The sequence below is a fragment of the Triturus cristatus genome, chromosome 4_2 (assembly GCF_964204655.1).
Source record: "Triturus cristatus chromosome 4_2, aTriCri1.1, whole genome shotgun sequence".
In the NCBI taxonomy this organism is placed as follows: Eukaryota; Metazoa; Chordata; class Amphibia; order Caudata; family Salamandridae; genus Triturus; species Triturus cristatus.
In genome coordinates this window covers 967,843,588-967,859,020 of record NC_140586.1, presented here as the reverse complement: position 1 = coordinate 967,859,020, position 15,433 = coordinate 967,843,588, and the positions used below count along the sequence as shown (strand labels likewise).

The window sequence follows — 15,433 nt, the reverse complement described above, 5'->3', positions numbered from 1 at the left end:
ATGTTGGGATATTTATATCTTTCCGCACTGGTGCAAGGGCAAGGGTGCTCCGCCGCCTACGGAGCTGGTTGCTATGTTGGGATATTAAACCCTTCTACACTGGTGCAATGGCGAGGGTGCCCCGTCACCTACGGAGATGGCTGCTATGTTGGGATATTCATATCCTTCCGCACTGGTGGAATGGCGAGGATGCCCCATCACCTACGGAGATGGCTGCTATGTTGGGATATTAAATCCTTCCGCACGGGTGCAATGGCGAGGGTGCCCCGTCGCCTACGGAGATGGCTACTGTGTTGGGTTATTTATATCCTTCCGCACTGGTGCAATCGCAAGTGTGCCCGGTCGCCCATGGAGATGGCCGCTATGTTGGTATATTCATATCCTTCTGCACTGGTGCAATGGCAAGGGTGCCCCATCGCCAACAGGGAAATGGCCACTATGTTGGTATATTCATATCCTTCTGCACTGGTGCAATGGTGAGAGTGCCCCGTTGCACACAGAAATGGCTGCTATTGTGGATATTTATGTCCCTCCACACTGGTGCAATGGTGAGGGTTCCCAGTCGCCCACTGAGAAGGCTGCTATGTTGTGATATTCATATCCTTGCACACTGTTGCAAGGGCAAGGGTGCCCCATCGCCCATGGAGATGGCCGCTATGTTGGGATATTCAAATCCTTCTGCACTGGTGCAATGGCGAGGGTGCCCTGTCGCCAACTGAGATTGCTGCTATGTTGGGATATTCATATCCTTCCGCACTGGTGCAAGGGCAAGGGTTACCCGTCGCCCATGTAGATGGCTGCTATGTTGGGATATTCATACCCTTCCGCACTGGTGCAATGGCGAGGGTGCCCAGTCGCCTATTTAGATGGCTTCTATATTGGGACATTCATACCCTTCCGCACAGGTGCAATGGCGAGGGTTCCCCGTCGCCTACGGAAATGGCTGCTATGTTGGGATATTTATATCCTTGCGCACTGGTGCAAGGGCGAGGGTGCCCCGTCACCCATGGAGATGGCTGCTATGTTGAGATATTCATATCCTTCCGCACTGGTGCAATCGCGAGGGTGCCTCATCGCCTACGGAGATGGTTGCTATGTTGGGATATTAAACACTTCCGCACTGGTGCAATGGTGAGGGTGCCCCGTAGCCTACAGAGATGGCTGCTATGTTGGGATATTCATATCCTTCCGCAGTGGTGCATTGGCGAGGGTGCCCCGTCACGTATGGAAATGGCTGCTATGTTGTGATATTCATATACTTGCGCACTGGTGCAATGCCGAGGGTTCCCCGTCGCGCAATGAGATGGCCGCAATGTTGGGATATTCATATCCTTCTGCACTGGTGCAATGGCAAGGGTGCCTGTCGCCCACGGAGATGGCGGCTATGTTGGGGTATTCATACCCTTCCGCACTGGTGCAATGGCGAGGGTGCCCCGTCGCCTACAGAGATGGCTGCTATGTTGGGGAATTCATATCCTTCCGCACTGGTGCAATGGCGAGGGTGCCCCATCGCCTACGGAGATGGCTGCTATGTTGGGATATTCATATCCTTCTGCACTAGTGCATTGGCGAGGGTGCCTGTCGTCCATGGAGATGGCTGCTTTGTTGGGATATTCATATCCTTGCGCACTGGTGCAATGGCGAGGGTTCCCCGTCACCCATGGAGATGGCTGCTATGTTGGGATAGTAATATCCTTCCACACTGGTACAATGGCTAGGGTGCCCTGTCGCGCATTGAGATGGCTGCTATGTTGTGATATTCATATCCTTGCGCACTGGTGCAATGGCAAGGGTGCCCCGTAGCCTATGGAGATGGCTTCTATTTTGGGAAATTCATATCCTTCAGCACTGGTGCAATCGCGAAGATGCCCCTTAGCCTATGGAGATGGCTGCCATGTTGGGATATTCATATCCTTCCGCACTGGTGCAATGGCGAGGGTACCCTGTCGCCCACGAAGATGCATGCTATGTTGTGATATTCATATCCTTCCGCACTGATGCAATGCAGAGGGATCCCCGTCGTGCACTGAGATGGCCGCTATGTTGGGATATTCATATCCTTCCGCACTGGTGCAACGGCGAGGGTGCCCCGTCGCCCACGGAGATGGCTGCTATGTTGGGATATTCATATCCTTCCGCACTGGTGCATTGGCGAGGGTGTCCCGTCGCCCATGGAGATGGCCGCTATGTTGTGATATTCATATCTCTCCGTACTGGTGCAATGGCGAGGGTGCCCCTTTGCCCATGGAGATGGCCGCTATGTTGGGATATTCATATCCTTTCGCACTCGTGCAATGGATATGATTATCCCAACCTAGCGGCCATCTCAGTGGGCACTTCTATCATTCACAAAGGACAGCACTTGCACTTCTTTCATTTACCGGGGACAGCAAATGCACTTCTTTCATTCACAAGGGACACACCTGCCCTTCTTTTATTCACAAGGGACACACCTGCACTTCTTTCATTCACAAGGGATGGCACCTGCACTTCTTTCATTCACAAGGGACAGGACCTGCACTTCTTTCATTCACAGGGGACACACCTGCACTTCTTTCATTCACAAGGGACACACCTGCACTTCTTTCATTCACAAGGGACAGGACCGGCACTTCTTAAAATCACAAGGGACAGGACCAGCACTTCTTTCATTCACAAGGGACAGGACCTGCCCTTCTTTCATTCACAGGGGACAGCACCTGCACATCTTTCATTCACAGGGGACAGCACCTGAACTTCTTTCATTCACAAGGGACAGCAGCTGCACTTCTTACATTCACAAGGGACAGCACCTGCACTTCCTTCATTCACAAGGGACAGCACCTGTGCTTCTTTCATTTACAAGGGACAGCACCTGCACTTCTTTCATTCGCAAGGGAGAGCACCTGCACTTCTTTGTGACAGCACCTGCACTTCTTTCATTCACAGTGTACGGCACCTGCACTTCTTTCTTTCACACGGGACAGGACCTGCACTTCTTTCATTCACAGGGGACACACCTGCACTTCTTTCATTCACAAGGGACACACCTGCACTTCTTTCATTCACAAGGGACAGGACCGGCACTTCTTAAAATAACAAGGGACAGGACCAGCACTTCTTTCATTCACAAGGGACAGGACCTGCCCTTCTTTCATTCACAGGGGACAGCACCTGCACATCTTTCATTCACAGGGGACAGCACCTGAACTTCTTTCATTCACAAGGGACAGCAGCTGCACTGCTTACATTCACAAGGGACAGCACCTGCACTTCTTTCATTCACAAGGGACACACCTGCACTTCTTTCATTCACAAGGGACAGGACCGGCACTTCTTAAAATCACAAGGGACAGGACCAGCACTTCTTTCATTCACAAGGGACAGGACCTGCCCTTCTTTCATTCACAGGGGACAGCACCTGCACATCTTTCATTCACAGGGGACAGCACCTGAACTTCTTTCATTCACAAGGGACAGCAGCTGCACTTCTTACATTCACAAGGGACAGCACCTGTGCTTCTTTCATTCGCAAGGGAGAGCACCTGCACTTCTTTGTGACAGCACCTACACTTCTTTCATTCACCGGGGACTGCACCTGCACTTCTGTCGTTCACAGGGAACGACCCCTGCACTTCTTTCATTCACAGGGGACAGCACCTGCACTTCTTTCATTCACAATGGAGACACCTGCACTTCTTTCTTTCACAAGGGACAGCACCTGCACTTCTTTCACAGCACCTGCACTTCTTTCATTCACAAGGGACAGCACCTGCACTTCTTTCATTCACAAGGGACAGCACCAGCACTTCTTTCATTCACAAGGAACAGCACCAGCACTTCTTTCATTCACAAGGGAGACACTTGCATTTCTTTCATTCACAAGGGACAGCACCTGCACTTCTTTCATTCACAGGGGACCGCACCTGTACTAATTTCATTCACAAGGGACAGCACCTGCACTTCTTTCATTCATAAGGGACAGCACCGGCACTTCTTTCATTCACAAGGGACACACCTGCACTTCTTTCTTTCACAGGGGCCAGCACCTGCACTAATTTCATTCACAAGGGACAGCACCTGCACTTCTTTCATTCATAAGGGACTGCACCGGCACTTCTTTCATTCACAAGGGACGCACCTGCACTTCTTTCATTCACAAGGGGCAGCACCTTCACTTCTTTCATTCATAAGGGACATCTCTTGCACTTCTTTCATTCACAAGTGATGGCAGCTGCACTTCTTTCATTCACAAGGGACAGCACCAGCACTCTTTTCATTCACAAGGGACAGCACCTGCACTTCTTTCATTCACAAGGGACACACCTGCACTTCTTTCATTCACAGGGGACAGCACCTGCACTTCTTTCATTCACAAGGGACACACCTGCACCTCTTTCATTCACAAGGGACAGCACATGCACTTCTCAGTACTGGAAGGATACCTTTAATGGGGGAATACGGCACGTCTGAGCGGCAAGCAGGTACTCTAGAGAATGAGTACCTGCAGTTCAGTAGTTCCTTTTAGAGCACTGCCAATAGAGGCAGTAACCTGATGGCATCAGAAACCTGGCTCTTCACATTGAAGAATGAACATCATGGAGGGAGGTGGCGACCAGGAAAAGAAAAGAGCAAATGTAGTGAAGGAAGTGACCAAACTAGGGCCACCCAGGTCACTCTCGCCCTCCTCTAACCTTCGAAGAATGAATGAGTCGATGACACAGTAGAGAATACAAGCAAACTAGTTTATTCACAAAGTACACTGCGCTGGAATCCAATCTGACCATCCTCCTATGATGTCTGACGAGGGACTGACTCTTACAGTCATAAAGTTACTGGTAGCTGTAATACAATGGGGGTACAGAACATACGTTTCGATTCCACAGCCTGGCACAAGTTATCTACAAGTTATCTACTGCCCAAGGTCGTCTATCTTATACTCCCCACTAGACAGGTGGGAGAAGGCCTCTATGTAACAGAAAAGGCATGCATTAATGAGCAAGATTTAACCTTTGAGAAACTAAACTTACCAAGGACCATTTCTGGTAAAGGTTTCAAGTAAAAGTTTTGATTATAATACAAAATGGCGTCTTCGAAAGCTAAAATGGTGGAACAGATGTCAACCTAACTAACGTAACCTCTGCACTTTTTAATTGCATATGCATACAGCAAGAATATATTATGAAATAGCTACTTAAATGCTAACATAATATCAGGTAAAATACGAGTAATATGGCAGTAATACTTTTCAACTCTAACAGCATTTATTAGCTAACACGGACATCTTTATTCTTGCTATCAGGTAAAGGTTGTTACAATTCTAGAAGTAGAGACAATAGATGAATACAGGCGATAACATGTCGAATACGAATATATGTATATATGCATAGCAAACGTATGGAAGAAAATGACACTAAACATAAGTAGTACGAGTAACATCAGGAACAGAACCTGCAAGAGAAGTAGTTGAACCAAAAACACCCTCATCTCTTTGCATAACATTATCAAGCTTCTTTAGAAGCATTATAGTTGCATTAATATCATGAACTGAAATCCTTTTGGGAGAGAAATAAGTAGCACAGTATTAGCAGCATAAGGGAAGACACTGAATCAAGACACAGGAACAAATTAAAAGAACAATGAAATATATCACCTTTTCTAGAATTCAACCCCAACCACCAAATAAAGAGCAACTCAAATTACCGCTTTCCATTCCTCGAACATTTTACAAAATGTCTAAAATATACAGAGTGATATTCCTTTACTTATTCGTGATACCGACCACACACTGCTCCCCTATTATTGCGCAAGCACCACCGCTCTTAGCTAGAATAAAATCGACCGCATATCTCGTTTGCTCAGAGTATATGCCCATACTGAAAGCACAGTCCTGGGCACACATAATAAGGTTATAACAATGGTTGAAATGTCTCGTATTGTATGAATATCTGTGGTCGACACCAGTATAATATGCAAATGTATTTTATAATGCAACAAAGAAAAACAACCAGCCAACAGGTATTTCGTCACATAAGGGAAGTAACCTGTGACTTCTTCAGGGCTGGGGAAGATACAAAACATATAGTAAAATAATAGAAAATCATGGAATTAGTTGTTGCAAAAACCAAGATAAACACAATAATGGGGAAATGTGTATGGGGACCACCAATAGCACGTGGAAACCCTAGGAAGAAAAGTGGACAGACAATTGTAAATGTGACTTAGTATGGAGACAGGCCCCGTGGGGTAAAAATCCTGACTGCACAAGGGAGAGAGCAAAAGAACCATTGTGGAATGAAAATGAGAAACAATACTAACAAGTGGTGAATATTGGTGTTGGGGTGACATCAAAAGGTGGTAAGATGAAATGCAACGAAAATAAATATACTTAAGCAAAATGACATGTTAATTCTTAACACAAAAACACTAAGCGCAAAATCCTATATTTAGTACAATGGAGAAAATGAAAGACTCTTGAGCATTACACATAATCAATGGCAAGCTGAGTAGGGGAACGGATGTAATGGGAACCAAAATTTATAGGGAAGAGACAAGTCATGCACAATAGCTATAAAAGGGAATGGAAGCACATGAGCCCAGAAGGGGGAGACTGCCATAGGATCAACTTGTAAAGTGATAGTCATGAACATATGTGTCCCTACACCATACGCGTGAGAATACTAACGTTGAAGGGAGAAGGTAGACAATTGCTTAGTACCTAAGTTAAAAGAAGAAGAGTTTCATGAGTGGTCCCACAAATGCCTAAATAGAAAACAGTTCTCTACTGGAAGGTATTAAACATCAGTTGTTTGTGATGTCACGGCCTCACAGGGGCCGTTCCTCATGGGTGATGTGTTGGTCTACGCGCGTTTCAGTGGCAACACCACCTTCTATAGGACCAGTACTTGTTATAAAATGAATCTCAAAACCAAATGGGTTAATCTGTAGCTACCAAGCCAGTGGGGAAATAGTTTCAAGTTCGACAATTCAAACGTTCTGCCTTTAGCAATGCCTCCAAATATTGGAACAGTGTACTGTCTGTGCAGGGAAGAGAATTATTGTCATTAACAGGACTTTTTGTGTCATTTCTTTTGCACAAATAGGAGTAGACTCAAATGGCTGCATATGTTGCGCCAAGGTTCTATCCGTAAAAAACTTTACCAGCTCCACTATGTTTATTACCACGGACAGACGTCGGCAAAACTCCTACTAATGGGCTCTGTTCCGGTCCGGCATGCCGGTTTGAGCATCCCGGACCGGAACAGAGCCCATTAGTCCCCTTTATTTTTTTGTGTGAGTGGCGCAAGAGAGGAACAAAGATCTAGACAAAATGAGCCCTTCTGTTGCTTAATACACTGTAAATGTGAAACACTTTGGGGCTTAGGGGCTGGATAAAGAACAACGTCAGGAAACAAACGCAAATTAAAAGCACATTTTATTTATTCGCTGAAAACTGTTTAAAAATGTAATTTCCAAGTTCCACATATCTGTTTAGAAATATTTACACTTTCAGTCATTTCCACGTTTAGTTACAAACTGATAGTGGGAAAAACACGTGATGTTTAAAAACTGAAACCAAAACCTTTTTACATTATTTTATGTTTCTTATTTTTTGTTTTTAAAACAGGCCGTCGACCTTTCATGTGAAAATTATTATAAGGGCCTGACATCACTTCTTGTGACATCACTACATGTGACGTCATTGTGATTTGCATATGATAATGGGCTCCATCACTATTTTCCTTACTTGTGCCCTGTTTATTGGCATGACATGGGTCTATAGGTATTAAAAATAAATATATAAATTCACAGGTGTTCAGCCCGTTTCTCTGGTGATGTCACATATTGACATGTATTCGGCTGCTTCTTCTATTTTTAGGTGAATACAAATCACCTGCCGTTCCCCCTCCTTCCATTTCTCTTTCTTTTTCTCCCCTTTTCTTAGTCTCTCTCGCGCTCTTTATCTCTCCTCCTCTCTATCTCCCACACACTCCTGTTAGCTTTCGCTTCATGAATGTCACTGCCACTTCTGGCATTCATACGACAAATCCTTCAGAACATTTGAGACCAAGGGACAATCAGTGTGGAAGACGAGTTGCTGGGAGTGCAACAGATTGTCCTGGCACATATATGCTTTTGATGTGGGATTTCGCTATTTCACCACATCCTTCAAACAGAGTCTGCTGCTTACAGTGGCTCAATTCTGGTAAAAAGTAGAGTTTGGCAAGGCACAAAATGAATAGGGAGAGCCAAGTCGGAGAGGAGCCACGGGTCACACTGAGGCACCAGCTGATCCATCAACCGAAAACAGTGTGTAAAAGATGGAGCAAACGTTACTTAAAAACAAGGTATATGCTCTTTTATATCTAACAATAGGTTACTTCTTGAACACCTGTGCTTCGCTTTAGTTCATTACATATACTGCAGTGGCATTTGTTAACAATAATTAGGCTGTTCGGAAATCGGATAAAACCGACTCTGCCCGACAGTACCCTACCGGATGAAAATCAGCTGACCCGGTTTAACCCGAGTGTCACTGATTTTCATCGTTGTTGCACCACTTGGCCACTTGATGGAACCAAAGCGTTACAAACCAAGCTGCAATTTCATCCCGAGAAAGAAGCAGCTCCAAATTTGAGTCACCCCCATTAAATTCGGGGAGACACATTGGTTGTCAAGGTTGGTGGATGGGGCCAGGTCCCATTGAAAATACTGCCCAGACTTTGTCTGGCCCCACACACCGCACCACACTTCCGACCGCCACGACGTCGAGACGACGACTGCCAGTGCTCCAAGTGCTCCAACACCCAGCAGGTAAGTTCTGTGTGTGTGAAGGGTTGGCCTATTTGTGTCGTAGCGTGAAATTGGCCTAAGGGCATTCGAGCACCAAGTGTTACTCATTATTGGGCACGCTGGAGGTTAGGTCATTTGCCTACTCTGTCCCTCTGCACCATAGGTGTCTCGGTCTGCAGTGCTTACTGTGTAACTGCTGGACCTACTTGCTCCGTTTCAGAAAGGCAAAAAATGCAGCATTTTAGAAAGAGTGTGCCAGGCTTGGGTAGAATGAAGTATCATCACTGCAAATCCAAGGGCCTCAGATCAGGCGCGCAACTCAAAGGGCTTCAGCCCCACCCCCTCCCGCGTCATGTGTGTCAGCCCGGGATGAGACAGCTTCCCAGGCACACACACAGCCGTACCCGAGTACTTCGCAGGTCTTTAAAAGACCATTTGCTTGTTAGTGAAGCGTTGTTGTTTTCTCACCCCTTCTTAGAGCCCCTGCAGCTCCACTTTCCCGAAAGTTTAAGAGTACGAGTTTCTTGGTGCACTCGATCTGTCTGTCTACGGCCTTTCGTGGATGTATGGGTCAATTCACTCAGTTTGTCCTGTTTGGCTTTTGAAATTAAAATGCACAAAAACACTGGAAGTAAAATTAAAACAAACTCAAAGAAATACAATTAATTAATTTCTACGCTTTGGGTATGCTGTGTAGGCGGGGACTGGAGGACACACATGGATCTGGTTGCCTCTTGTAAGCAGGAGTTCTGACATGGGTTGCTCTGTGCCGCAGTGATGCTTTCTGGCACCCCAGTATTTTCCATTTATAATTGGTGTGTTATTTTTTTGCTACATAGCTATCGTGAAAATCTGGCATGTATTATTATTACATTTTTAGGGGGGAGTGTTTTATATATCGCAAAAAAGGGCCGGAGGTATCAGAGCGCCTTACATGTGTACATCTGACATTGGACACCCTTAGGGCCAGAGCAACACTAGGCCCCCTGCCTGGATCACATTGGGGGGAGAGGAGCTGTTGTGGTCTGGCGTCCGTCTTACTTCAGCCGCACCCGAGTACTTCCCAGGTCTTTAAAAGACAATTTAGTTAACAAGGCCTTGTTGTTCTTTCACCCCTTTGTAGAGCCCCTGCATCTTCACTCTGCCAATTGCTTGAAGAATTAGCCCCCCGAAATGTTTTCTTAGAACCCCCCGAAATTTGGCTCTAGTTGCGCCTCTGCCTCAGCTGAAGTATCTTGTTTAAGAGTACGAGTTTCTTGGTGCGCTTGATCTGTCTGTCTACGGCCTTTCGTGGATGTATGGGTCAATTCACTCAATTTGTCCTGTTTGGCTTTTGAAATTAAAATGCACAAAAATACTGGAAGATGGCCTTACAGAGCCAGGAAGTGTGGACCGCTCTAATGCTTAATAACAAGGCTGCTCTGCTGCTTAAAATTAAAACAAACACGAAGAAATACATGTAATTAATTTCTACGCTTTGGAAAAGTGCCGGGTAAGCTGTGTAGGCGGGGACTGGGGGACGCACTTGGATCTGGTCGCCCCTTGTAAGCACGAGTGCTGACATGGGTTGCTCTGTGCCGCGGTGATGCTTTCTGGCACCCCAGTATGTCAGGGAACCCCTCTAGCAGGCACTGTACGGAGCTCAAGGGCCTGCTGGGCATCCTACGGTAGCTTCTTGGTTTTTCATGGTTAAATGGAGGGAGAGCCTCAGCAAGTTCTTCTAACCCATGCCCAGGAGTGACACATCAGTGCCAGATTTTCTGTACTGTACTGACCATGTTAAGGAGTTCCAGTTATACTTGGTGTGTGAATTTTTCCTACATCGCTATCGTGAAAATCTGGCATGTATTATTATTATGTTTTATATAGCGCCAACAAGAGCCGGAGGTATCACAGCGCTTTACATGAGCACCAGTTGCGTTACAACCTCTTCTGACCCTGCATCTTCACTCTGCAGAATGCTGCAAGAATTACCAACCCCCAACCCCCCCGAAATTTTTATTAGCCCACAACCTCCTCGTAATTTGGCTCTAGTTGCGCCTCTGCCCATCTCAAAAGAAATGGTGATATTTTTCTGGTTATAGATGGCACTAACCCACGCGCGTAAGAATTGAAAGGCACAGCTTTTTTTGTAATTAAAGCAGCATTTGGTGTATTTCAGTGTGAACTGCTCCCACGATGCTTATAAAACGATTGCTTCATCGTAGCGCGCACACAATGATTTCACGACATCGCCTCTGCCACGAGTCACTATGATCTGGTTACTCATTGTCTGACAAACAAAAAGCGCAAATCTGAAAAATTCTTGCTATGGCTGTAGCAATAATGTTACATGAAAAGAAACAGTAAGTTCCCACCACTTCTGAATTATGATGTGAGTTAACGATAATAATGTAAAGCCCGTCTGCAAACAGTGAATGTGGAGACAATATCCTTCATCTTCAAAATCCCTTCGGTCAGTTGGCGTCACTCACTTTGCACATTCATTGAAAGTTGAAGATGAATGTTACACCCCATTACTTTCAAACATCACTCCGTACTCGCCTGATGTGGTGGTGATACAACTTGAGAGCAGCCAAGTATAGCACCCTATTCCCATTAAGATAGTTCCCCCTCCATCGGCGTTCGAGGTGCTTACAATCAGTTTTAAGGAGAGCTAGCTCCACCGGAAACCATTTCGCCGAAGGAGTTCTACGGGTACTTTTAACTGCTTTCAGGGGTATAACAGAATCAACTGCCTCCTTGATCCAAAGAGAGACTTGCCCCTCAGCTGTTTGTACTTCAGTCCCTAAAACTGGGATACTTGACACCAGCTTGTCCCCAAAGGCAACCGCACTTAGCGCATCCCATTTCCGAACCATAAAAGGCGCAGAACGCTTTCCGGAACTGCAGGGGGCCTTTCTAGTGTTAGTGAGCGTGAAAGGGAGGACAAAGTGGTCAGACCATACTATAGGCACAGGTAGCAGAGCTTCTACCTGGGCACTATTAGTAAACATGTTATCACGCGTATGACTATAAGGGGGCACTGTCTCTGCTAGATCATCAAGGAAGGCACTTGCCGGGCAGGGGGTCTATACAACAGAAGCCCTGCAATTGAGCTAGCATTATTAATAGCCATACTAAAAAAAAAACCTTCGCAGAGAAGTTTACCATCTCCAGAGCCCTGACAACATGTCCACTCTGGGTGTGTTGGGTTTATAGGTTTTAATCCGACAAGATAGCTGAAAGTACTGTTGTTAGTTCCAGTATTGTTCGGTGTTGCTTTTACAGGTAGTGTGAAAAGGTGCGATTGAATGTTTTTCTTTGTATCGATTCCTCACCAAATAAAAATCAAGAATGTTTCTTTTCTTTTAGTCCACATTGTGATCATCTCCCACTGTGTATCCTGGTGTATCATGTCGCTTTCAATGTCTACAGAAGTGAACAATCACTGGACACAACACTTTTATAATTCTGCAAATACTGTTATCTGTTTTTCTTCTTTACCATCTGGTATTTAAAGGTCCCACATAATTTGAATTTCATCTTTTTCCGTAATTCATTCCTCTCACAATAACTGCACTGTTCTGCTCTTGTCTATGTCCTCAGATGGGTCGATATTATTTTTGATGTTCTTAAGTTCTTTCGGGAGTCTCTGCATCTCTAGGATTATTTCCATGTGAGTTAAATGAAGGAGTGTATTCACTGAGGGCTGTGTGGGATCGAAAATTGACAAAAGCCCTTCACACTTTCAGTGCTCTTCTATGTTTTTCCCCTGTGTGTTCGCTGATGACTTTGTAGCTCTGATAATCGACTAAAGCTCTTCACACATTCACTGCACTTGAATGGTTTTTCTCCTGTGTGAGGTTGCTGATGATACCTTAATGTTGAAGAGAAGTTAAAACGACTGTCGCATTCACTACAATGATAGGGGTTTTCTCCTGTGTGTATTCGCTGATGGGTTTGGAGGTTTGATAAGTGACTAAAGCACTCTGCCTATTCACTGCACTTGAATGGCTATTCCCCTGTGTGTGTTTGCTGATGAATCCTTAATGCTGAGTAACGACTAAAAATGCTTTCACATTCATTGCAATGGTATGGTTTTTCCCCTGTGTGTGTTCGATGATGTGTTTGTAGATTTTCTAATTGACTAAAGCTCTTCCCACATTCACTGCATTTAAATGGCTTTTCTCCTGTGTGTGTTCGCTGATGATTTTGTAGGTGTGATGACTTACTGAAGCACTTTGCACATTCACTGCACTTGAATGGTTTTTCTCCTGTGTGTGTTCGCTGATGATTCCTTAATACTGAAGAGAAGCGAAAACTACTGTCACATTCACTGCAATGATAGGGTTTTTCCCCTGTGTGTGTTCGCTGATGTGTTTGGAGGTTTGATAATCGACTAAAGCTCTTCCCACATTCATTACACTTGAATGGTTTTTCTCCTGTGTGAGTTCGCTGATGATTCCTTAATGCTGAAGAGCTGTGAAAACTACTGTCACATTCACTACAATGATAGGGTTTTTCCCCCGTGTGTGTTCGCTGATGACTATTTAGGTCTGATAACTGACTAAAGCTCTTTGCACATTCACTGCACTTGAATGGTTTTTCCCCTGTGTGTGTTCGCTGATGAGTTTGAAGGTGTGATAATCGACTAAAGCTCTTCACACATTCACTGCACTTGAATGGTTTTTCCCCTGTGTGTGTTCGCTGGTGTCTTTGTAGGTCTGATAACTGACTAAAGCTCTTCACACATTCACTGCACTTCAATGGCTTTTCCCCTGTGTGTGTTCGCTGATGTCTTTGAAGGCTTGATAACTCACTAAAGCACTTTGCACATTCATTGCACTTAAATCGTTTTTCTCCAGTGTGAGTTCGCTGATGATACCTTAATGCTGAAGAGTCACGAAAACTACTGTCACATTCACTACAATGATAGGGTTTTTCATCCGTGTGTGTTCGCTGATGACATTGTAGGTCTGATAACCTACTAAAGCTCTGCACACATTCACTACAGTTGAATTGCTTTTCCCCTGGATGTATTTGATTATGTCTTTGAATGCTTGATAACTGACTAAAGCACTTTGCACATTCATTGCACTTGAATGGTTTTTCCCCTGGGTGTGTTTGATTATGTCTTTGAAGGTGTGATAACTGACTAAAGCACTTTGCACATTCACTGCACTTGAATGGTTTTTCCCCTGTGTGTATTCGCTGATGTGTTTGGAGGTTTAATAAGTGACTAAAGCTCTTTACACATTCACTGCACTTGAATGGTTTTTCCCCTGTGTGTGTTCGCTGATGTATTTGAAGGCTTGATAACTGACTAAAGCTCTTCCCACATTCAGTGCAATGGTATGGCTTTTCCCCTGTGTGTGTTCGCTTGTGTCTTTGTAGTTCTGATAACCTATTAAATCTCTTCACACATTCACTGCACTTGAATGGCTTTTCCCCTGTGTGTGTTCGCTGGTGTCTTTGTAGTTCTGATAACCTATTAAAGCTCTTGACACATTCACTGCACTTGAATGGTTTTTCCCCAGTGTGTGTTCGCTGATGTGTTTGGAGGCTTGATAACCTACTAAAGCTCTTGACACATTCATTGCACTTGAATTGTTTTTGTTCTGTGTACGTTTGTTGAAGCTTGAGTAGTGATGTCAAACTAAAGCTCTTGCTGCAGGTGTATGATTCTTCTTTCTTGGCTAGTGTCTGTGGGTTGGGTATATATTTGTCTACATCCCATGACTGTATTTCCTGATGGGCCAACATGGCTGATAAAGCACTTGTGTTTTTCTCACACACTTTATATGTGTGCAGTATTTTGCATGTTTGATTCCTGTTTTAACGATAAAATGCAATAGCAACCAAATATTTGCCACACTCCTAACACGTAGAAGGTGTCTTTGTAGGTGATTGTGCCTTTAGATTGGTTTATGGCTATGCACGCTTGCGGGTAAAGATGTATCTTCCTTCTGGCCGGTGCAAATTGGGACAGTCTGTTGTATTGTAGATACAAGAACAACTCTTTCCTCTACCCGTCAGTTGTCTGGCTCCGCTCTGTTGTGCTTTTCTCTGGTTGCTGTGGTTTGGCCTGAAAGAGTTTACAATTCACCTAGAGCACTGAATGATGGCTTGTCGTCATTTTAGAAAACAGAGCACTCCGGTAATCACATCATACCGATCCAATGATCAAAGCTGGTATTGGACACTTATTTATAAAGGAAGCGGTTTGTTATTGTTGTTGACTTAATTTTCCTAAGGTCATTTCTTCGTCTTGTGGCATGGAGGTGCACAGCTCAGACTCTTACAATCACTGAACTGCCCTCGATGCTATATCCGGGATCTGTCAGTTTGTGTGCAGGTTCCTCTGTCGCCGACTGCGCTGATGTTTTCCTGAATACTGTAGCTCATTATTTCTGCTATTATTGAAGATTTATCGCATTCGCTTCATTATTGATGGTCATTTCATACATTCAAGGCTGTTTTCTGTTGGATGTAAAGATATTTAAAATTACTAAATTGAAACATAATGGAATGAGAATTCACAGTGTTTAAATGGTTGTAGAAGACATTTCGAGGGAGATTTACCAAATCTCCACGCAATGCAGTGCAGCCCCCCGCGAGGCTGCGCTGCGCTGTGCGACAGGGGGGGAGCCGGAGAGCACCATATTTTCAAAGATATGGT

At 44.9% G+C, this 15,433-nt stretch overlaps 1 protein-coding gene across 1 annotated transcript in view; it reads right to left on the bottom strand.

Annotated features, from left to right (window-relative positions):
• Window positions 1-4,712: 4,712 nt before the first annotated feature.
• LOC146839169 (uncharacterized) overlaps window positions 4,713-15,433 on the bottom strand; it is a 41,037-nt gene continuing 30,316 nt past the window's right edge. The window contains exon 2 of the mRNA XM_085603165.1: window positions 4,713-15,234. Within this exon, the coding sequence (XP_085459291.1) occupies window positions 12,769-14,517 (1,749 nt within the window). The 5' untranslated portion in view covers window positions 14,518-15,234 and the 3' untranslated portion in view covers window positions 4,713-12,768. The remainder of the gene's footprint in view (window positions 15,235-15,433) is intronic.